The following is a 25,229-nucleotide window of genomic DNA, read 5'->3' as shown; positions in this document are numbered from 1 at the left end:
ATTTTTATGATTGTGATAACAACTTTTCGGTCAGAAGTAGCAAGTTTTGCTTAACACTAACAAACATTCTCATCAAAGTAATGATATTTTACCATAATACTAACATACATTTACTGAACACACGCAAATTTCGTTTAGAAATAATATTTTTCGTCAGTGATAACACTTTTTCTGTTCGAACTAGCAAGTTTTCTGTCAAAGATACCAAAATTTTTCTTAGAAGTAACATTTTTTTATTGTGATAACAACTTTTCTGTCAGAAGTAGCAAGTTTTGCTTAACACTAACAAACCTTCTCATCAAAGTAACGATATTTTACCTTAATAGTAACATAATTTTACTGAACACACACAAAGTTCTCTTAGAAATAATATTTTTCGTCAGTGATAACACTTTTTATGTTCGAACTAGCAAGTTTTCTACCAAAGATACCAAATTTTTTCTTAGAAGTAACATTTTTATGATTGTGATAACAACTTTTCTGTCAGAAGTAGCAAGTTTTGCTTAATACTAACAAACATTCTCATCAAAGTAATGATATTTTATCATAATACTAACATACTTATACTGAACACACACAAATTTCTCTTAGAAATAATATTTTTCGTCAGTGATAACACTTTTTCTGTTAGAACTAGCAAGTTTTCTTTCAAAGATACCAAATTTCTTCTTAGAAGTACCATTTTTTTATTGGGATAACAACTTTTCTGTCAGAAGTCGCAAGTTCTGCTTAACATTAACAAACCTTCTCATCAAAGTAACGACATTTTACCATAATACTAACATACTTTTACTGAACACACACAAATTTCTCTTAGAAATAATATTTTTCGTCAGTGATAACACTTTTTCTGTTCGAACTAGCAAGTTTTCTGTCAAAGATACCAAAATTTATCGTAGAAGTAACATTTTTTGATTGTGATAACAACTTTTCTGTCAGAAGTATCTAGTTTTGCTTAACTCTAACAAACATTCTCATTAAAGTAATGATATTTTACCTTAATACTAACATTCTTTTACTGAACACACACACATTTCTCTTAGAAATAATATTTTTCGTCACTGATAACACTTTTTCCGTTCGAACTAGCAAGTTTTCTGTCAACGATACCAAGTTTGATCGTAGAAGTAACATTTTTTGATTCTGATAACAACTTTTCTGTCAGAAGTAGCAAGTTTTGCTTAACACTAACAAACACTCTCATCAAAGTAACGAAATTTTACCTTAATACTAACATACTTTTACTGAACACACACAAATTTCTCTTAGAAATAATATTTTTCGTCAGTGATAACACTTTTTCTGTTCGAACTAGCAAGTTTTCTAACAAAGTTACCAAATTTTTTCTTAGAAGTAATATTTTCTTATTGTGATAACAACTTTTCTGTCAGAAGTAGTAAGTTTTGCTTAACACTAACAAACATTCTCGTCAAAGTAATGATATTTTACCTTAATACTAACATACTTTTACTGAACACACACAAATTTCTCTTAGAAATAATATTTTTCGTCAGTGATAACACTTTTTCTGTTTGAACTAGCAAGTTTTCTATCAAAGATACCAAATTTTTTCTTAGAAGTAACATTTTTGATTTTGATAACACTTTTTCTGTTTGAACTAGCAAGTTTTCTACCAAAGATACCAAATTTTTTCGTAGAAGTAACATTTTTTTATTGTGGTAACAACTTTTTCTGTCAGAAGAAGCAAATTTTGCTTAACACTAACAAACAGTCTAATCAAGGTAACGATATTTTACCTTAATACTAACATACTTTTACTGAACACACACAAATTTCTCTTTGAAATAATATTTTTCATCAGTGATAACACTTTTTCTGTTCGAACTAGTAAGTTTTCTACCAAAGATACCAAATTTTTTCTTAGAAGGAACATTTCTTTGACCGCGATAACAACTTTTCTGTCAGAAGTAGCAAGTTTTGCTTAACACAAAAAAACATTCTCATCAAAGTAACGACATTTTACCTTAATACTAACATACTTTTACTGAACACACACAAATTTCTCGTAGACACAATATTTTTAATCAGTGATAACACTTTTTCTGTTCGAACTAACATGTTTTCTACCAAAGATACCAAATTTTTTCTTAGAAGTAACATTTTTTGATTGTTATAACAACTTTTCTGTCAGAAGTAGCAAGTTTTGCTTAATACTAACAAACATTCTCATCAAAGTAATGATATTTTACCTTAATACTAACATACTTTTACTGAACACACACAAATTTCTCTTAGAAATAATATTTTTCGTCAGTGATAACACTTTTTCTGTTCGAACTAGCAAATTTTCTACCAAAGATACCAAATTTTTTCAGTAAAAGTATATTAGTATTAAGGTAAAATATCATTACTTTGATGAGAATGTTTGTTAGTGTTAAGCAAAACTTGCTACTTCTGACAGAAAAGTTGTTATCACAATCAAAAAATGTTACTTCTAAGAAAAAATTTGGTATCTTTGGTAGAAAACTTGCTAGTTCAAACAAAAAAAGTGTTATCATTGAGGAAAAATAATTATTTCTAAGAGAAATTTGTGTGTGTTCAGTAAAAGTATGTTAGTATTAAGGTAAAATATCATTACTTTGATGAGAGTGTTTGTTAGTGTTAAGCAAAACTTGCTACTTCTGACAGAAAAGTTGTTATCACAATCAAAAAATGTTACTTCTACGATCAAACTTGGTATCGTTGACAGAAAACTTGCTAGTTCGAACAGAAAAAGTGTTATCACTGACGAAAAATATTATTTCTAAGAGAAATTTGTGTGTGTTCAGTAAAAGTATGTTAGTATTAAGTTAAAATATCATTACTTTGATGAGAATGTTTTTAGAGTTAAGCAAAACTTGCTACTTCTGACAGAAAAGTTGTTATCGCAATCAAAAAATGTTACTTCTAAGAAAAATTTTTGTATCTTTGACAGAAAACTTGCTAGTTCAAACAGAAAAAGTGTTATCACTGACGAAAAATATTATTTCTAAGAGAAATTTGTGTGTGTTCAGTAAAAGTATGTTAGTATTATGATAAAATATCATTACTTTGATAAGAATGTTTGTTAGTGTTAAGCAAAACTTGCTACTTCTGACAGAAAAGTTGTTATCACAATCAAAAAATGTTACTTCTAAGAAAAAATATGGTATCTTTGACAGAAAACTTGCTAGTTCGAACATAAAAAGTGTTATCACTGACGAAAAATATTATTTCTAAGAGAACTTTGTGTGTGTTCAGTAAAAGTATGTTACTATTAAGGTAAAATATCGTTACACTGATGAGAAGGTTTGTTAGTGTTAAGCAAAATTTGCTACTTCTGACAGAAAAGTTGTTAACACAATCAAAAAATGTTACTTCTAAGAAAAATTTTGGTATCTTTGACAGAAAACTTGCTAGTTCGAACAGAAAAAGTGTTATCACTGACGAAAAATATTATTTCTAAGAGAAATTTGTGTGTGTTCAGTAAATGTATGTTAGTATTATGGTAAAATATCATTACTTTGATGAGAATGTTTGTTAGTGTTAAGCAAAACTTGCTACTTCTGACCGAAAAGTTGTTATCACAATCATAAAAATGTTACTTCTAAGAAAAAATTTGGTATCTTTGACAGAAAACTTGCTAGTTCAAACAAAAAAAGTGTTATCACTGACGAAAAATATTATTTCCAAGAGAAATTCGTGTGTGTTCAGTAAAACTATGTTAGTATTAAAGTAAAATATCGTTACTTTGATGAGAATGTTTGTTAGTGTTAAGCAAAACTTGCTACTTCTGACAGAAAAGTTGTTATCACAAATCAAAAAAATGTTACTTCTAAGAAAAAATTTGGTATCTTTGGTAGAAAACTTGCTAGTTCGAACAGAAAAAGTGTTATCACTGATGAAAAATATTATTTCTAAGAGAACTTTGTGTGTGTGTTCAGTAAAAGTATGTTAGTATTAAGGTAAAATGTCGTTACTTTGATGAGAAGGTTTGTTAGTGTTAAGCAAAACTTGCTACTTCTGACATGAAAGTTGTAATCACAATCAAAAATGTTACTTCTATGAAAAAATTTGGTATCTTTGACAGAAAACTTGCTTGTTCGAACAGAAAAAGTGTTATTACTGACGAAAATAATTATTTTTAAGAGAGCTTTGTGTGTGTTCAGTAAAGGTATGTTAGTATTAAGGTAAAATGTCGTTACTTTAATGAGAAGGTTTGTTAGAGTTAAGCAAAACCTGCTACTTCTGACAGAAAAGTTGTTATCACAATCAAAAAATGTTACTTCTACGAAAAAATTTGATATCTTTGACAGAAAACTTGCTAGTTCGAACAGAAAAAGTGTTATCACTGACGAAAAATATTATTTCTAAGAGAACTTTGTGTGTGTTCAGTAAAAGTATTTATGTATTAAGGTAAAATATCGTTACTTTGATGAGAAGGTTTGTTAGTGTTAAGCAAAACTTGCTACATCTGACAGAAAATTTGTTATCACAATCAAAAAATGTTACTTCTACGGAAAATTTTGGTATCTTTGATAGAAAACTTGCTAGTTCGAACAGAAAACGTGTTGTCACTGACAAAAAATATTATTTCTAAGAGAAATTTGTGTGTGTTCAGTAAACATTTAATAAAAAAGCCTTTTGAAAGTATTGCATGGTGATGGGATATTCAAAAAGCCATAATGTAAAGTTGTGGGTGAAAAGGATGAGTACTTAAAGTTGTAAAATTGGTTTAGGAGGGACATTACGTAAAGAACTTGTTCTGAAATAATATAAAAAAACCTTTCGAAAAGTACTGCTTGGCGTTGGGGTATTCAAAAATTCGTAAGGTAAAGATGTGGTGAAAAGGATGAGTACATCAACTTGTAAAATGGGTTTAGGAGGGAATATCAAGAAAGGAACTTTTTCTGAAAAGATATAATAACGCCTTTTGAAATTTTGGGGGCCCTTCTATGTCTCAAGTGCACGTAAAAAACATTAAAAAATGGGTGGGGGGCCTTTGGGGGTGTTGGGGTGCCTTTGGGGGCCTTTGGACCGTTGGGGGCTCGGGTGTCCTTTGAGGTGCATTGGGGGACCGGGGGCCTTTGGGGGCCTGGGGGCCTTTGGGGATCGGGGGTTCCTTCGGGGTTGGGGTATGAGCGTCGGGGTCCTTTGGGGTTGGGCTAAGGGACCTCAAAACATTGTTCAAATGGAACTTGTATATTATAACGACCACAGAGTTTCACCCGTGTGTTCTCTGACGTGGTGAATCTGAAAGTGTGATTTCAGAGAAATTCTTTAATCTTTTAGAGTTAACTTATCATTTAGGGTTCTCTAACGTGCTGAACCTGAAAGTGTGTTCCCAGACATGCTGAATCTGAAAGTGTGTTCCCTGACATGACTAATCTGAAAGTGTGATTTCAGAAAAATTCTTTAACCTTTTAGGATTAACTTACCTTTATAGTGGTGAGTATTTAGGGTTCTCCAACATGCTGAATCTGAAAGTGTGTTCCCTGACATGACTAATCTGAAAGTGTGATTTCAGAAAAATTCTTTAACCTTTAAGGATTAACTTACCTTTATAGTGGTGAGTATTTAGGGTTCTCCAACATGCTGAATCTGAAAGTGTGTTCCCTGACATGACTAATCTGAAAGTGTGATTTCAGAAAAATTCTTTAACCTTTTAGGATTAACTTACCTTTATAGTGGTGAGTATTTAGGCTTCTCCAACATGCTGGACTTGAAAGTGTGTTCCATGTCATGTTGAATCTGAATTTCTCAAAAAAAACTGTGCACTCTTAAGGAAAAATGCAAGAATAAATGGTCCTATTTTTACCTATTTTACCATAAAAATTAAGGATAAATGTTCCTATTTTTACCATGGAAGGGTTCCTAAATGAGGACCATGTAATGATAACTGGGGTAAAAGATGCATGAGTTCTTTCCTATAGGTGGGATTGCTCCTATAATCAAATGTTTTTCCAGATAAATTGAGCCTAATTTTAGTACCCTCCCTAAATTTAAGTCATTGCATCCTACCCTTCTATATCAAAGTTAAAAACCTTAGTTTTCACGCCTCTGCAACAATAAAAGAAACTTTTTCAAAGAAAAGGTATAGAATTAAATAATTTATTCTCCCTATAATGAGCTATAGTAAGGCTAGAAATGCTTTAAATATAATAGAAAAAGAATAAATCCGAGTTTAATATGCAGAGAATAATAGGTCTCGTTTCCCCCAACCTAAGCCCTTTCATAATGATAAGAAAAGTACCTAAAACTAGAATTTTCGGAGAATTAGGTGAATTTCTAAAAAAAACTGTGCACTCTTAAGGAAAATAAAAACCTTAGTTTTCACACCTCGCAACAATAAAAGAAACTTTTTGCAAAGAAAGGTATAGAATTAAATAATTTATTTTCCCTATAATAAGCTATAGTAAGGCTAGAAATGTTATAAATCTAATAGAAAAAGAATAAATCCGAGTTTAATAGGCAGAGAATAATAGGTCTCGTTTCCCCCAACCTAAGCCCTTTCATAATGATAATAAAAGTACCTAAAACTGCAATATTTGGAGAATTAGGTGAATTTAAAAAAAAAATTGTGCACTCTTAAGGAAAAATGCAAGAATAAATGGTCCTATTTTTACCTATTTTACCATAAAAATTAAGGATAAATGTTCCTATTTTTACCATGGAGGGGTCCCTAAATGAGGATCATGTAATGATAAAGGGGGTAAAAGATGCATTAGTTCGTTCCTATAGGTGGGACTATTCCTGTAATCAAATGTTTTTCCAGATAAATTGAGTCTAATTTTAGTACCCTCCCTAAATTTATGTAATTGCATCTTACCCTTCTGTAACAAACTTAAAAACCCTAGTTTGCATACCTCGTAACAATAAAATAAACTTTTTAAAAGAAAAGGTATAGAATTAAATAATTTATTCTCCCTATAATGAGCTATAGTAAGGCTAGAAATGCTTTAAATATAATAGAAAAAGAATAAATCCGAGTTTAATATGCAGAGAATAATAGGTCTCGTTTCCCCCAACCTAAGCCCTTTCATAATGATAAGAAAAGTACCTAAAACTAGAATTTTCGGAGAATTAGGTGAATTTCTAAAAAAAACTGTGCACTCTTAAGGAAAATAAAAACCTTAGTTTTCACACCTCGCAACAATAAAAGAAACTTTTTGCAAAGAAAGGTATAGAATTAAATAATTTATTTTCCCTATAATAAGCTATAGTAAGGCTAGAAATGTTATAAATCTAATAGAAAAAGAATAAATCCGAGTTTAATAGGCAGAGAATAATAGGTCTCGTTTCCCCCAACCTAAGCCCTTTCATAATGATAAGAAAAGTACCTAAAACTAGAATATTTGGAGAATTAGGTGAATTTAAAAAAAAAATTGTGCACTCTTAAGGAAAATGCAAGAATAAATGGTCCTATTTTTACCTATTTTACCATAAAAATTAAGGATAAATTTTCCTATTTTTACCATGGAAGGGTTCCTAAATGAGGACCATGTAATGATAACTAGGGTAAAAGATGCATGAGTTCTTTCCTGTTGGTGGGATTGCTCCTGTAATCAAATGTTTTTCCAGATAAATTGAGCCTAATTTTAGTACCCTCCCTAAACTTATGTCATTGCATTCTACCCTTCTATATCAAACTTAAAAACCTTAGTTTTCATACCTCGCAACAATAAAAGAAACTTTTTTCAAAGAAAGGTATAGAATTAAATAATTTATTCTCCCTATAATAGGCTATAGTAAGGCTAGAAATGCTTTAAATATAATAAAAAAAGAATAAATCCGAGTTTAATAGGCAGAGAATAATAGGTCTCGTTTCCCCCAACATAAGCCCTTTCATAATGATAAGAAAAGTACCTAAAACTAGAATTTTTGGAGAATTAGGTGAATTTCTTAAAAAAAAAACTGTGCACTCTTAAGGAAAAATGCAAGAATAAATGGTCCTATTTTTATCTATTTTACCATAAAAATTAAGGATAAATGTTCCTATTTTACCATTTAGAGAAAATATATGATTTTGATAAGTGCCTAGAGATGCAGAGCATTTAAAGCAAAATAAGCTAAGGTGTGTTTAAAGCTGTAAAAAACTAGCATTATTCGTCTAGGGCTAGGATAAAATATCTTTCTCAGGTCCAAGAATTTAGATCATCAAGACTAACTAGAATTTTCCATGAATAAATGTTTTTATTGTTCACACACATGCTCCTGTTAGAATCCCATTCTTACATGCAATTTTCAACCCTAAAATGTGATTAAATCATAAGAAAATGTTTCGCTCCCATAAAATCTATTGTGCGACAATTTTGCAGAGAAAAGCTCTTTCCAGACATTCACCCCTCTTGATCATAGCAAACATGTATTATTAATTAAGACAAAGCTTGCGCGAAAGATTTTGACATATTTGATAAATGCTATGCCAAGGTTTTAAACTATCGTCTCTAGACATTAAGGGAGAAGAAAGACTGACCATGATTCGTTAGCCTAGCATTCTAACAACAAAAGAGAGGGAACATTTTTGATTTCGAATCAATTTTTTTGAATAATTACAACAATAATACTAAGCATATACAATTTAAGATACTGTTAATTGTCTTCGATATGCTTCACTAATGCACTTAAAGAACATTGGGGTCTATTCACATGTGCTATATCAACTGTCGTGAACCACTAATGCTGGTAAATCATTTGGATTTGCTGTATATTGATCTTGATTGACTGCAAAGTCAGGGTCACATTTTCTACAGTACAATGTAACTTCACTCTTGTCATATCTCTTTGTATAGTCAATGATATTATTTGCATTCATATTATGAAATTCACGAGTTTCAATCTGTCTATTTGAAGCAATAACACATGCAGTGTTTTCAACTGGTGAATCACATTTGGTAACTGCCAAATAAAAATCACTAGGTTTATTGTTATAATAGACAGTGTTGTCACAACGATGACGTAGAAACCAAATTGTCTTGTTACCCCAACAGTTGAATCGTAGACCAGATTCCTCTTCCCAGAATAATTTAAATCCACGACGATACCAATCTCGTAGAAATAAATTCCTAGGAAACCCTTTCCCGCGTTAATCTCTTCATCTCTAAGATCAAAACATTCTTCCCCACCTCCCACATAGAAACAACATATTAATTCCCCTTTCATAAATCAATAATTCCCCTTAGAAACAACAAATTAATTCCACTTTCGTTAATAAATACTCCCCCTTACAAACAACAAATTCATTCCCATGTCGTATATCAAAAAAACACCTTAGAAACAACAAATTAATTCCCATTTCTTGAATCCATAATTACTCTTAGAAACAACAAATTAATTTCCCTTTCGTAGATCAATAATTCCCCTTAGAAACAACAAATTAATTCCCCTCACGTGATTCTGTTTCCTATTCCTGGATCTCAACAACAAATAAATCGACCATGGAAATTTAGTTCCTAATCGATTACGCAATCATTCTCCCTGGGGATTCCATGCCCATATTTGGTGTGGGATTGGAACTGACAGCACAGGTGTTCTCCCTAGGGACTCTATGCCCAAATTTGGTGTTCTAGAGAGAGAGAGAGAGAGAGAGAGAGAGAGAGAGAGAGAGAGAGAGAGAGAGAGAGAGGGAAAGAGAAACAGAGAGAGAGAGAGGGGGAGGGAGAGAGAGAGAGAGAGAGAGAGAGAGAGAGAGAGAGAGAGAGAGAGAGAGAGAGAGAGAGAGAGAGAGGGAGGGAGAGATAGAGAGAGAGAGAGAGAGGGATAGAGAGAGAGAGAGAGAGAGAGAGAGAGAGAGAGAGAGAGAGAGAGTGAGAGGGAAAGAGAAACAGAGAGAGAGAGAGGGGGGAGGGAGAGAGAGAGAGAGAGAGAGAGAGAGAGAGAGAGAGAGAGAGAGAGAGAGAGAGAGAGAGAGAAACAGAGAGAGAGAGAGAGAGAGAGAGAGAGACAGACAGAGACAGAGAGACAGACAGACAGAGAGAGGGAGGGAGGGAGAGAGAGTGACTTAATATTTCTGTATAAACTTTTCTGTATATGTAAACAGGCTCCAGGATTCGCACCCACAGATCAATATGGATTCTACATTACTGTTGAACAGGCGCAGTTTCACATTCAGAAAGGACTTGCTACATTACCAAGCATTATTCAACTCAAGAATGATGCACCTGCGAAAGCAAATCGAAATATTATCTCTTTATCACAATTGCCATCTTGGGTTAGTACGCTACCCAGGTACTTGAATTCGTCAAATGCTTCATTTTCTCTTTTCCCATGTTTAATACCTGCTATAAAAAATAAAATCGACATCGGCATTTGACATGGAATTGGGCTTACTCACATTGATCTGCAGTACTGTTTGGGAGACTTTTGAAAATAACTCCGAATATTATTGTCCAATAATTGCTTATAATATTGTTGATCGTATAGAGGTGGTTTTAAACGAAACTTATTTAGTTAAGCTAAAAAACATTTTTATTTTCTTTCAGGGTTTTATTACCTGTTCCTGGGGCGTTGGGAACGTCGGCTTTGTCTTAGTTTGCTATGGTGCTTGCAATGCGGCATGCTCTTTTCTCTCTGGATCACTTGTTCAAAAGCTTGGAAGAATTCCTATATTCACTTTGGCTGGAAGTCTAAATTTAAGTCTAGTGATTGCCATGTTCTTCTGGGTACCTGAGAGGCGAGAGCCAGTGGTATACTTTGTGCTAGCCGGCCTCTGGGGTGTTTGTGACGCTATATGGCAAACTCAAATCAATGGTAAATATAAAAGCAAATTCAAAATTGTTTTTGCTAGTACCAAATATCCACAATCAAAACCACCTGACAAACACAACAAGTTTTTTAACTTTTTTTAACTTTTAAATAAGACTCAGACGTAGCAAATCGATGTGGTCTACCTTCTAATTTATGTAAAGGAATAGCCACTATCTAAATCTAGAAGGGTTCGAATATATTTTGCTGACACTTCTGTAAAAGGAAAGGGATAAAACTAAACTGATTCTAATTTATCTTCGGTAAAAACTGTTTTTTTTACCGAAGGTAATCAAGTTAAATTCTGTCTTTATCGATAGTTATTTTACGTTATTCAAGTAATTTGAAAGCAAACCAATTTTTTTACAGTCTTTCAATGGTCCTCTTTTGACAATTTTGCTATTAACAAAAAAGAAAAAAAGGAAGCAGTATACGAAAAGTCGTATCTGTTTTAAATCGTTGCAACATATATCTGAAGCATTTATAAAGAATTCAGGGCAAAAGTCTAAGACTATGAAATAGTATTTAATTCTTATTTTGGTATGGATAAATAAACCACATTTTTTTAGTTGACAATTGGTCAAGGTTCGATTTTTTGTCCACGGTGGTGTTCAAGTGAAATTTGCAAGTACCACAGATAAATTAAGATGCAGATGTAGCTCTAAACAATTTTATGAAATTCAATATTGTTTAGGCAGCATTTGATCAATTTGAAAGGTTAGCTATAACGATAATATTGGCAGGAATCAATCCAGCTCAGCTATTCTGATATAGTGGGTCAGCAGTTTGACATAAAATGGTAAGACGCCAATCCTCAATCAGTGCTAAACGCAGTCTTCTTGAGCATACTATGCCATTTTAAATAGCCATTAAATTTGAAGCGATGGGTAAGAAATCACTGCGGCAAGTTAGGCTCGTACCAGTTTGTGTATCCTATTGAATTTTAGTCATTCTATGTGTAAATGACATCATTTTATTATGACCTACTAACAATTGAATGCTACACACCGTCTATTACCCGCAACATCTTTATTTCGTAGTATCCATATCTTTATCATTTATCCAACAGTTCGTAGTAAAAAATTGTAAGTAAGAAGCGACGTGGCTCAAAAGTGACCGAAACTCTAAAAAATTGAATTTTGATATCAATTGATATATCAAAATAAATTGGCTTATTATGCTGATTCAAAATATATAAGATTCATTAAGTTTAGTTTTATCTATGGAAGGTTACGAGCCTGAGGACATTTGCATGATTTTCAAAAAGAGGGTAAAACACCCTCTAAAAGTCAATGAATCTTAATGATAATCACACCATCAGATTCATCGTATTAGAGAACCATTACGGAGAAGAACCTTCGTACTAGTGCTCTTTATAAATAACCAAACAGATTGGAGGACAGCTAGCCCCCCTCCCACGCTCCTTTTTTCGACACAGCAATTCGATAAAAATTTTGAGATAGCTATTTTTACAGCATAGTTGAAAGGTCCAATAAATATACCTTTAGAGATAACTTGACCCCTCAGTCCCTGGGGAAAGGTCTTTAAGTTATGGAATTTGTTCATTGTTTACGCGTAGTATTTGTTATTGGGAAGTATGCATACATTTTTCGGGGAGTCCAAAAGCTTGGAAGAATTCCTATATTCACTTTGGCTGGAAGTCTAAATTTAGTGATTGCCATGTTCTTCTGGGTACCTGAGAGGCGAAAACTGGTGGTATGCTTTGTGCTAGCCGGCCTCTGGGGTGTTTGTGACACTATCTGGCCAACTCAAATCAATGGGTCATTTCAAATTTTGAGATAGCTATTTTTTCAGCATAGCTGAAAGGTCCAATAAATATGCCTTTAGAGATAACATGCACCCCAAAAACCATGGGGAAAGGTCCTTAAGCTATGAAATTTACTCATTGTTTACATGTAGTATTTGTTATTGGGAAGTATGCATACATTTTTCGGGGGACCCTCCATAACACCTGGGGAAAGGTCTTTAAGTGATGAAATTTACTCATTGTTTACGTTCAGTATTTGTTATTTGGAAGTATGCGTACATTTTTCGGAGAAAGGGGGGATGAATTTTCTGATGGGGTATTTTCCATAGGAAGAGTTTTCTATAGAGTAAAGTTTCTGGCGGAGTGAATTTTTCAGGGGAGATTTTGTACTGGGGAAATTTGCCAGAATTCCTGTGCAAAATTCTTTTTGTTTGTCTTATTTTCTCTTTGCCGACTCAATCTTACATGTGAAGATGCTAATGGTAACTGCTCGGGGTAATTTTCACCGCAATTGAGTTTTCTAGAGGATCTTTACGTGGAGGGAGCCAGATTTTCCGGCTTTATTTAAAAAACGATCAGAAATTAAATAGAAAAACAAGTTTTTTCAACTGAAAGTAAGGAGCAACATTAAAACTTAAAACGAAAAGAAATTATTGCGTATATGCGGGGGGTTGTCCCCTCTTCAATACCTCGCTCTTTACGCTTAAATTTTACTTTTTGTCCCAGTTCTTCAAGAAGGACTACCGGAAAACAAGGGTCAGTTTATTAGAACCATAAGAAGATTTATGAAAAGTACTAAAAACTTTAGTGTAAAGAGCAAGATATTAAAGGAGAGGGTACGTAATAATTTCTTTCCGTTTTAAGTTTTAATTTTCCTCCTTACTTTCAGTTGAGAAAACTTGTTTTTTTTTAAACAAGGCGTGTCACTTTAGTTTCATATGTTCCTAAGTGTCTTTTATAAAAATCACCAAGGGCTAATGCCTTGATGCATTCAAACATCTAAAGTGTTTTCACTGATATTCTATCAATTCAGCTATTCTTTTTTATTAAAAGGTAATTACAATCAGAGGTGGACTTGGAGCATTGTGTTAGGTGGCCCTACCTATGGCCCTCCTTATAGAAGGAATTTGTTTTGGTTTGTTCGTGTTTAATCAGAAAGGGCCTTCAATAATGGGCGGAAATGGCCCTCTGAGTCATTCGCGTCGTAATTGATTCCACCAAGGAAATTAGTGCTACCCGCTAAGTAAGAAGTAGACTTACAGTAGGAAAATGACAGATTACGCTAATTATATTTTGTGCTTGATCTCCCTGATACTCGGTTGGAGTCGGTGTGGCTCAGGTTTTCTATCACAGGGAGAGTGGCATCGTATTTTCAGCTGCATACAATTTTTAACTTTCGTCCTGTATCATAGAAACCTGAGCTAAAGAACATTCACGGTATTTGTCCTTTTCGACTTTGCATCAGAGCACAAAATATATATTTTGATCAGATACAAAACAAAATAACTGGACTAAAGAGGAAAAAGCTACTGCACTGACAAAAGTGACGATAAAGTCTCGGAATGTCTTTTCACTTCTTCCAAAACATCTTCAAGCAGCTTCCACTCACATAACATCAACATGAATGCTTTCAAGAGATCATCTGATATTGTGGTTCCTAATTTTGTCTTGTTGAGCTTCAGTTTTCTGGAGGATCTTTCATAGCCGATTTGAGAAAACTAAAGCGTCAGCAGATATTTGTGAGCCAGAAAAATTGAAGTGGAAGCTGTTGAGCACAGATTGAGACTTAATAGCAGCCGATATGTGCAAATTATACAGTTGTTACACGAGCTGCAGGAACTTAAATCTCATAAATCAGCCCCTCCACATTCAGCTCCAAGTTCAAGTCCATTCTCATATTCTGCACCAGGCCTATCCTGGCTATTTTTACAACCCCTGCTAATAATTTTGCGGTAAACTGAGGCACAGTTTTTCAGCTCTGATCTCAGCTCGTCATGAGAAACTTTTGCCATATCAGCAACGTTTCGAAGGGCCGACTCTAGCATTTCACCTTGACGCACAATGTTCAGGTCAAGAATCGTTTGTCGCATCTTCCGGCATGCACTTTTTTTGGCAATGTGGGAAGCTGGTGGCTCTGAACTTATTCCAAGGTCTAATAAAGTGGTCTCTAGAAGGCCCTTGATCTTCGACACGAACGTTATTTGACGCTTTCGAAGGAAATGCTCTCTAGATCCTATCTCGCTTTATCAACCATGTTCCAGGCCGTCAAAAAGTCTGATCCTTTTGCTTGAAGATGCCTTGAAATAGGGCAAATGACTTCAAACACAGCAAGAAACAAGTGAGCGGTTAGGATTGTTTTGTACTCCGTAAGCTTACTCAACAATGAGTCGGCTTCAGATGAAGTTTTTGAGTAAAAAAAAAACTGCTGTATTCCAGCAGAGGGCAAAATTTGCACTGAATTTAATTCCAGGCAATTGTTACCGGAAAACATCCAAACAAGCAAATTCTCTTTTGTCCACCGACGGGTTTCTGCAATTTTTTTTAACCTTTTCAACTTCGACTCTACTGCTTTTATGTTCTCTACTAATTGTCACCAGATGCCCATTTGTTTGTGCAACTCAGCAAAGATGCATGAAATTCTGTTTATGGTGCCGAAGAGATTCCTCATCTCTGTTACAGTGCAACAATCAATGACGCAGAGGTTTAGAACGTAACTGTAACACCTAACATGAGGGGCGAATTTAACGATCTTTGTGAGCAGGAAAGAGACATGCTTACTGGCAAAGGTGGTTCACCATCAGCTAGCTTCATGTCCGCGTCATCACATCCACTTTGGTTCGGATGTGATTTAGATTCTTTCGCTACTGGCTCCACTGGTCCTGAAGGCGTCACAGTATTTGACGATGTTGGCTAACCCTCTGTTTAAACTGGGTCGATGTCGTGTGCTTCTTCAATATGGTTCTGAAAAATGTAATATAAGCATAGGAACGCCCAGGCACAGAAGCAGCCAAGCTATGATGCAGTTCTCAAGTTTGTAAAATGTCGCAGGCATTGAAGCCAGGACGCTGAATCTTAGTTCAAATTCACTTGTCGACCATCCGTCAACAAAAACCAGGTTTTATCATGGTTCAATGATGGGATAGCATTTTTCCGCAGTCCAAGGACTGTGGAAAAATCCAATCCGATCATGGGTCTTTGATTTTATTAAAGTGAAACCTAAAAAATGGCCGCGGAAAAAAAGCTGCCTCGTTCGGCGTCGTGTGGCCAGGCCTAATCTCCCGAGACTGGAAAAACGTAATCAACAACCCTAAATGATCAACAGTGACAATCATGCGAAAAAATACTTAGAATCTAAAACCAACTTAGAAAAAAAACTTCGAATCCTAGAACACAAGTTGAAGAAAAGCGGGTAAAAAGTTTTACTGACCTCAGTTCTCCGTATAAATGATAATTTTCTCTGTTTGGGTCTCTTCCAACCGTGAAAGGTTCTTTTCTTAGCTTCAGTCTCAGTTTTCCACACCTCCTTTAAATTTTCCATCGGTCACCTCGCCCATCTTCTAACAAGTTTAAAACTGATGAACGTGATAGAGAAAATGTTACATTTTTTCTAAGCTAAAATCCTTTTGCTTAGAAAGACGAGACAAATTTATATCTAACACTTCCCGACAGAGCTCCTTGATACTCCAGTATGTACTGACTACTGACTCTCGTACTAGCTTAAAACGGAATCAGGCATACGATGACTCACCAAAATCCATTCCATGAGTCGAGTGACAACCTTTGGGTTATATTAATCAGATTCCAGCTCACGAACGAACCTGTTTGACAGCAGCATCCATCCCTTGCTAGGGTAGGATGCTGGTATCTACGCTAAATCTGTACGCCTATAATAACACAGCCGAAAAATTGTCAAGCGGAATTGTTTGTTGGATATTATGTCGACTGCACTTCTGTAAAAATAAAAAATAATAAAAGACCCACCCGAAGCGGCCCAAAATTGACCAGCCCAGGGGGCAATTGCCCCCTTGCCCCCCTGCCCAGTCCGCCTCTGATTACAATAATATTTATTTTAATTTCAGCTTTTTATGGATTCATATTTGCTGGCCAAGAGGAGGCTGCATTTAGCAACTACAGGCTTTGGGAGTCCATCGGTTTTATCGTAGCCTATTCCTATCAAAACCATCTCTGCGTCTCTGAAAAACAATGGGTGCTGATAGGAGTTCTAGTCACTGGCATGGCCGGCTATTATGCGATTGAAGCAAAGGAGACACGAAGAAAATCAAACAAGAGCGGATAACTGTTTTTAATTAGCCAATGTGCTATTTTTTAAGAGAGGAAAAGCAATTCAGGGCCTGCATATGAGATTTGAGGATTTCTTGGAAGTCAAAAATAGTCTTAAGTACATTTATTTCACTTGTAGTTAAACTTAATAGGTTTTTTTTTCTGGTTTTGCATCTTGTTTTATATTGAAACATTTTATTCCTAGGAATTTCAACCACCTTTCCTTTTTCCTATTCCCTTAAACTTGTCATCTTGTCTACTACGGGCAGTGATAACCCTATTCCTGTTTCTGTTTGTTAGATATTTTTTGCCCAGTTCTTCATTTTTGTTCTCGATGCTCTAATTTTTTTTTTTACTTTCGAAAGAATTTCCTCTCGCTCTTCATAAATTTTTCTTTATCCCCCTTAAATTTCACCCCGTGTCCTTGGGGGAAAGTTTTGTTTTTGCTTGTTTGGTTTCTGTACATTTCCGTGCATTTTTATATAATAACTTGTACTATTTTCTAATTTTCGTCACCCTGCTCATTCGTCAATGTTTTGGGTACTTGAAATTGTTTTTTTATAACCTTGACTCTTTGTTTTAATTCATTTTTCTGTTAAACCTCCTTGTATGTACGCTCTGTCATAGTATTGTGGCAACTAATTTGACTCAAGACCAAAAAAACATTTACTGTACAGGCATTTTTTTTTTTTTTTTTTTTTTTTTTTTTTTTTTTTTTAGCAAGTCTACTCTTTAAATACCCCGGCCCTCATTGCTATGCAGAATGTGTATAGTAATTCAGAAATATTATAAAGCGTTTTGAACTTTATCCGTGGAAAAATTTACATCAGAAAATCTTGCAGGAAATTTTTGAAGGTTCTATAACATTTTGCCACAGAATATTTTGGCCATCTTTTTTTTACCATAGACCTTTTGTCATTACCAAGAATGTCATCATTTTTTGTATCATCCTTTTTTTTCTGCCATCGGACAAGCTGTCATTATTTTTCTTGTCATCGGATAAACTGTCATAGTTCTTTCGTGTCATCAGATAAACTGTCATTGTTTTTTCTTGTCATCGGACAAATTGTCATCGTTTTTATTTGCCATTGAGCAAATGGTCATTGATTTTTATTATCATAGAGAAAGCGACATCGTTTTGTTTGTCATCAGACAAAGTGTCATTGTGTTATCTGTCATCGGACGAAATGTCATTGTTTTCTGCCATTGAACAGATGCTCATTAGGAAGGTTTTTAGCATGCGTCTAACCCCCCCCCCCCTCCGGTCACAGGCTAGCTTATTAGACGTTTTCATAAAATTTCCACTAAGTCTCTAGCACCAATGGGAAATTCAACATGTCATCCATATCTAATGAACTTCTGTTCAATGGCATAAAAAAAAAAACCAATGATATTTTGTCAGATGACCGATAAAAACAATGACACTATTTCAAATGAAACATATAGTTGAGTTTTTGCTTAGCTGTGGAACTTGATCTTACCTCAAAGAGGCTTAAAAAATTGTTTTTGCTGTGCGTTTCAATCTCTGAGCCCTTGGTCTTTGGCCTTTGAAACCCCAAGAGTAAACACCTTGTAAACAAGTCAAGTCAGTCTAAAGACCAGCAGATAAAGTCCTCAAGAACAGCTTTAGCCTCAGCTTTGGAATTAGCAATTGGCGCTAGACCCTGAGTGAACTGTTTATTAAAACGTCTTATAAACTAGTATGTCATCTGAAATGGGGGAGGGGGGTTTAGACACTTTCTTAAACCCCACTAATGACCATCTGTTCAATGGTAGAAAAACGATGAAATTATGTCCGATGACAGATAAAAATAATGACGCTTTGTCCAATGACAAATAAGAACGATGTCGCTTTTTTCGATAATAATAAAAATCAATGATAAATTGTCAAATGGCAAACAAAAAAGATGAAACGTTTTCCGATGACAAGGAATTCATAGTGTAAACGAAGGAGGGTGGTTAAAAAAGGTCTAAATATTTTTTTTAGAAAACAGTCTGATAGGCATCCCCGGAAAAGCATGTTCAAATATAAAAAACACAAAAATCAATAGAGATTAAATTCCAGAATGCTTCATGCATATGCCATATGCGGTTTTCAATTTTTGAATCAATTCCGCCTTCTCTGTTGGACTTGCAAAGCAATGAAGAGCGGCATTCATATTCTGAAAATAGACATAATATAAAATTTATCGAACACAAATTTTAGTAAAATCGTGAATCAAGTTTAAGATTTTGAATTATATTTTGATTGTTTTTCAATCGTCTGCAGATATTAAGAAGTTTCAAATACGTTTGGTCGGTGAGGCTCAATGTTCATAATACCATAAAATTACCTATAATAATAATAATAATATATTGAAAACCCATCGTATACAGTAAATGTACAATGACAGAGCATACAGAATAATACGAAAGGAGGAAACAGAAAGAAAACATACTAAAAATAAAAACAAAGATGATGATAAAAGATGATAGTCAGCAAAACACAGCTTCAATTTTCACCCATAATTATGAAAGGTCATCTCGATACCATTATGTAGTGAAAAAATCACTGATAGGGTTTAAAATGAAAGTTCCCCTTTTTGTTCTGCCATATCTATTTATCTTATCTTTCTGAATTTTATTTTATTGTGTCTAAATTTCTTATCATTGTCTCCTTTAACTCTGTTTACTTGATTATCTTTGTCATTTTTCTTCTTCTTTTCCTTCAACTGAAATACAAATTTGATTTTTTTGTAGCTTACTATATTCATTTTTTTTATAATTTTTGTAATTTTTTTTTCTGGATAATTAAATAAGATGCCACAGAGCAGAAATTCTTTTATTCGAATTACTGATTATTCCAAAATTATTCCAGAAAATTTATTTACACATTTATCGAAAACTGTTCATGTATTTCCCAGCCACTTTATCCTACGTTCATTGAATCAAAGTTTGACGCAACTCGAGCAAGTCAAGTTCTTTATTAATCAATAAAAAAAAAAAAATTTTGACAAAACTATCAAATTAATTACCCACAGTGAGAATAACTCGTGTGTGGGTTTATATACACTCAACAAAAAATAACTAATACTATCTCCAGATACCGGAATAAAAAGTTTGCTCTTCAACTCTACGTACGGTAACAACAAACAAAATCTCCAAAAAATCAAAGTAACCCAATAACTAAAATGAAATGAGGAGCATCCACCCCAGAATTTAAATCAAACTAATAATTACTGATAAAATCATTCATTAATCTAATTTTATTATTAGCCAACGAATTATTCAAATCTATAAAATTATTAAATTTATTCCAATTATATATAATACTATGCCTTGGTGAAAAAAGGGACCTTTCAGATTTTATTAAAGACTGACGGACTACAGAACTGCCACGGGTCCAATATGCATTCAAAACCAGATTATAATCCTAAAAAAAATTATTATGCAAATAAAAATACTCAGGCAAAAGACCTTGAACGTGTTTAATCATATAAAGAACAGAATGGAAAGAAGAGAAGAGATCCAGTGGAATGATATTTAAAATTTGATACATACTTTTTGTTGACGATTTACCAGGGTAAGAAAACGGGCTAGGCAGGAAATTTTTCAATAGACGCAGAGCTTTATTTTGTTGCCTCTGAAGAGGAAGAATATGAGTTTTAAAAGTATTCAAAAAAAAGTGATTTTATTTACCTTAACGTCATTACTAAAAAAAATATATACTTCTTAGAAGTAAGAACCATAATTCCGCACGAGTAAAAGCTGAGAGAAAAAATAAAAGAAATACTTAAAACAAAACCAGGCAAACTATGAAAAATATATAAGGAAATTCATAAAATCGTTGATATTTAAAAAAAAAAATCCTAGGAGTCCTTGCTCTTTAGTCTAGCGAACCTTCCTCTGTTTGCTTACCTATCGACACTGCGAAATAAATGGATTTTACCAATCCTTATGCTGGGCTGTTGAAAAATAGAATTTCTGTATTTTTAGGTTATAACAAGAAGGTGACAATTTATAGTTTTTAGGTTATAATAGTTTAATAGTAATACTTTAATAGTTTTACTACTGCCCTTTTAAAAATATCTTGATATGCTCAGACACGCACTCATAGAAAGTTAAACAGTATCATTTCATCTGAATATCATCAAAAACTCTATCCAGCAATTCCCTTTTCTCTTTAGGGGTTCTGGGAAAGGGCAATATAAAAATTTCGAAATACGCCACATTTAGTACACTATATATTGAGAGTCTGCACAAAAAGAAGCTCTTTGTTTGAAGACATTGTCCAGAGCTAGCTCAACTTCTGCCGTAGTGTTACTATCCTTTCATTTTATTCCGTAATCACTGGCATATTTTTTTAGTATTTTTCATAAATAAAAGAAAAAAAGTAACTCTTCTGTGTCGACCTCAAACATCTAACATTTCCCAGTCAATTTTTTTTCACATTTGAAAACTTTTGCTGGACCCCCCTTCCAACCCCTATACCAAAAGATTTATGTCGGTGCACCACTGAAAAATCTAGTAAATAAATTTCCCTAATTTAGCTTAAGTTTTCCTAATTTTTCAAAAATATTATAATCCAGGGTGGGGAAAGGCTTCTTTGAAATTTCTCACATATATTTAATAAGTAACTGTACAGATACGTTCCTAAGAAAAAAAAACAACAACAGAAAAATAATTGCCAACATGTGAAATTTTTCCATCAATTTGATTACACTGTGCTTACATATTCAATCGTTCTTACCGCTCTGTTAATATCAGCATCTTCTAATCCCCACGATTTGGCAAGTTTATATTCATCCTGAAGTGTAGTCCACGTAATGGAAGGATTGTCAGTGTTGAGGGAAAAATTCATTCCATCCTTATTAAATCTGAAAACAGAATAACTCTGTTATGAAAAGTAAAATACTACAGTAATTAGGTTAATGATTCTTTTTTAGCAATTATTTTATAGTTGAAAATGAGCATAATTGAAAGCAAATACTTCTGTTAGACAAGATCCAAAATTACTAGCCGAATAAAACGTGTTTCTAAAGGCGAGGGTAGATTACTTCATTAAATAGCTCATTACTCAAAGAATCGGTTTCTTGAGCAGACCTTTCTTAGGCTTAGATGAGCAGTCAAAAAGTAAATCAATCTTATAAACTAATAAAACTTGCAATTCCTTTCAGATTGATTTCAAATTAAAAATAGTAAATTAAAAACAGTAAAATAGTAAAGCTATAATAAATTGCTAATTATTAAGAAAGACCTAAAAATGCCTGGAGTAGACCTAAGTACCCTAAAACACCAATTATTTGGATTTAACCACATTTTTATGAATTGTTCATCGTGCCTGTTACCTACTAGTAATGAGCTTAGTAATGAGCTATTAATAGTGTGTTAGAACATCTATAAATGTCTATATATGTTAGAACAAGTTCTGTACAATCTCCAAAGCCTTAGAATTGGGGGTAATATTCCAGTATAACACAGAAATTAGCCAGCTAAAAAATAAATATATCATTTGATTTTCCATTCAACGCCTCTTCCAACCAATAATTGCTACAGTTGCAATTGTATCCTCCAAATCAGATACAACTCCGAAAACAAACACGAAAATCACTTTCTTTTTCTTTTCTCTTTGGTATTACTTACGAAGTGAAGGCTACTACTCAGTGCATTCGCTAGTGAGAAATCATTTCCATCAACAAACGCATTTGAATATCTTTTTAGCAGCCTAGTAAATACAAAGAAGCTTAGGCCACGCCCTTTCTCTAAGAAAAATCAAATAAAAGGAAAATAAATCTTTTACTACTTAACTCCTTGCAAAAATTCGAGCATGTGCACAGCAGTGGGAAGGCCTTGCCTCTTGAAATCAATAAGTTTTCCGTGATTTTTTTTGTAAAATTTCTTTTATTTTTCATATAATTCGTCCATTTTTAATTTTTTTTTTATTTTTGCAACCCAAACCCTCACCAGCAATTAATTCTTGTGTGGGTGTCTGAATAGATAAACATTTAACTTGTTATCCCATAATGTATGTTGCGAACATATGGTGGCAGGGACACATTAACAACTACAAAAAAAACTGGAAGCACAAAAGATATCATTTTAGATTTTATATAAACATAGTAAGAAAAAAAATCGTATATTTATCTACCTATCTTTCAGAAGAGACAATTAGACATTTAGAGACGTTTAGACATTTAGAGACAGTTAGGCTACTTAAGCAATAATAGTGGTCATATTTTCAAACTACGTGATAAAAAAAATCATTAAAATTTTTGTTTAAAAACCGTTAAATTACTTTATAATTGGATGGTCCTTGACACTTTGCTTTACGCTGCCAGTCATGAAGCTCGACCATGGACAGCATTCCAGATGGATCTTTGAGTCCAAGCACCGCTTATAAACAACCGGATCATCCACACAATGATACCCATGACCAATTCTCTCAGCAAATAGCTCATCCATAGCCTTAAAAGAAAAAACAATAATAACATGCATATATGAACTTTAGTATTAAACATTCAGGAAATTAGTCGTCGTGAAGAGTTTACAATAATATATTGCAATAATATAATATATTAGAGGTAATTATATGAAAAAAAAAATGTTTTCCTATTTTAGCAATGGAGATGAACGAGCATTGGAACAAGGTCTTGACCTTACTCATCCATCCAATCACCTAGGACAAAACAGTACAACCAATCCATTAGCCAAGTAATCAAGTCCAAAATCTAGCGAATTTATCATTAATAAATGTAGGTCGTTGTATAACTAAGGCAAAGGCACCATAAATCTAATAAAATATTCCCCGGATGATCACCTCACATAAGGGCTCCTCAGAGAAATACACACTTGCCAATATGTGTTTCGGTTAAAAAGGTTAAAAATACTGTATATTGGATTTAGTACCAAAGACAGTATTTGAAAGTAATTACCAAGATACAACAGTAAAATAATAAGAAAATTGTAATAGAAACAGACTTTCAGTTTTCATCTGAATGAACCCCTTCCACCTCCGAAGTTTCAAAAGCAATTGGTTCCATATAAACTGGTTCGGGTGCGGGGGACAATAGATAAATAAACAATACATTGAATTTATGTGGCCCTTATAAAAGACCACGCTAGAGAGTTGACTCTGATGTCTATCAAGTATTGATATTTGGTATGGAAATTACTTTAAAACCAATCTTAATAAAAATCCGAATTTGTTATAACTTGTAAAATCAGTGCTGCCGTTCAATAGCTCTGGCAAAAAAAGCAATATGCAGCAGAGTAGCACAAATTCAAGACGAAAAAAAAAATTTCTAAGAATTTAGGTTGCGAACCTTGTCAATTTTTTTCTTTTCAAAACACAAATAAATGTATTTTTTCATGAAAATTCCAAAACATTTTTTTTATCAAGGAAGGCGGGGATGCCGAAACTACGGGTAGAGGGCAAATCCTCCACCCTAATTGACACTATATTTTAAAATATTTTGATAAACACTTCATTGCCACTTATATAGCGAAGCCAGGTTGATCCTTTTGGCCAGTTTGGTCGCTATAAAGCTATGATTGCAAATAAATAAATTTCCACATATCCTGCAGTAAACCTCATTCAGAAAAAAAACAAGACAGCATGTTTGGGACATTCGAGCAATAGAGAAAAAAATTATGCTTTTTAAATGTTGTTTAAGCGTTGTTTTATAGCACAAGACGAATTTTATTTTTTTATTTTGAAAGAAGTATCACCGAAGTCCATATAAATTGGAAATGTCATTGCAAACGAATAGAGGTACTGTAAGGGCAAAATGAGATTTTGCAAATATCGGGATATAGCTATCGCTAATTTGAGCCAGTCAGATTTTTATTGAATTTTCTGACTGGCTGAAATATACTATGAAAAATTATGATTGGTTCAAATTAGCGATAACTAAATCCCGGTATTAGTAAAACCAAAGTGTGAATTGAGTTTAGGTCAAATAATAATTTTAGTTTTCTGACAAAATTAAATTTTAATAACAAGTTTAAAAAAAAAACTATCAGAATAGTGTTATGTTATATAACAGTGAAATAAAATAAAAGTAAAATGATACCAACAATCGTGTGCTATGAAATAGTATGATGCCATGTGGGCTTTTATGAGCCTAAATAAAATAATCCGCTTTTTCAAATGAAAGCAAATATCCACAATTTTTTTTGTAACGAACAGAAATTATTTTGTCTCCCCCCCCCCCCTTAGTTCACCGCTCTTTGCGCTTAAGTTATGCAGTGCTAGGTTAAAAGCACTGATCGGTAAATAGTGCATTTTAAAAACTTTTATGTGAAAAATTTTTTGTTCCAAGTAAATGCTCATTAATAAGCGTTTTAATTCTTGATAAACTGTGAAAAAATCCTTGTCATTACATCACAATTGTTATTCTGCATGGCCAGTCGTTCTTAAAGCATCTAACTCAAAAAGGCAAACTTCAGCATAAATCGTGGGGGCTGAGGAGCGGAGAGC

General features: G+C 33.6%; 2 protein-coding genes across 3 annotated transcripts in view; one reads left to right on the top strand and one right to left on the bottom strand.

Annotated features, from left to right (window-relative positions):
* Window positions 1–17,427, top strand: part of LOC148952241 (N-acetylglucosamine transporter UNC93A-like) — a 114,136-nt gene extending 96,709 nt beyond the window's left edge. For both annotated transcript variants that reach the window (XM_089088891.1, XM_089088890.1), the window contains 2 exons: window positions 10,461–10,728; window positions 16,570–17,427. In XM_089088891.1, coding sequence (XP_088945017.1) covers window positions 10,461–10,728; window positions 16,570–16,787 — 486 coding nt within the window. In that variant the 3' untranslated portion in view covers window positions 16,788–17,427. The remainder of the gene's footprint in view (window positions 1–10,460; window positions 10,729–16,569) is intronic.
* A 1,347-nt stretch (window positions 17,428–18,774) lies between these two features.
* Window positions 18,775–25,229, bottom strand: part of LOC148952240 (adenosine deaminase-like) — a 46,804-nt gene continuing 40,349 nt past the window's right edge. The window contains exons 7-9 of the mRNA XM_089088889.1: window positions 23,046–23,215; window positions 21,501–21,627; window positions 18,775–18,933 (exon numbers count right to left, since the gene is read on the bottom strand). Coding sequence (XP_088945015.1) covers window positions 18,826–18,933; window positions 21,501–21,627; window positions 23,046–23,215 — 405 coding nt within the window. The 3' untranslated portion in view covers window positions 18,775–18,825. The remainder of the gene's footprint in view (window positions 18,934–21,500; window positions 21,628–23,045; window positions 23,216–25,229) is intronic.

Source organism: Artemia sp. Qi Xiang Cuo, chromosome 5 (genome assembly GCF_049724085.1).
Source record: "Artemia sp. Qi Xiang Cuo chromosome 5, ASM4972408v1, whole genome shotgun sequence".
NCBI classification, from domain to species: domain Eukaryota; kingdom Metazoa; phylum Arthropoda; class Branchiopoda; order Anostraca; family Artemiidae; genus Artemia; species Artemia sp. Qi Xiang Cuo.
Note: the sequence above shows the minus strand (reverse complement) of the source record. Positions and strands in the feature narration are given on the sequence as shown.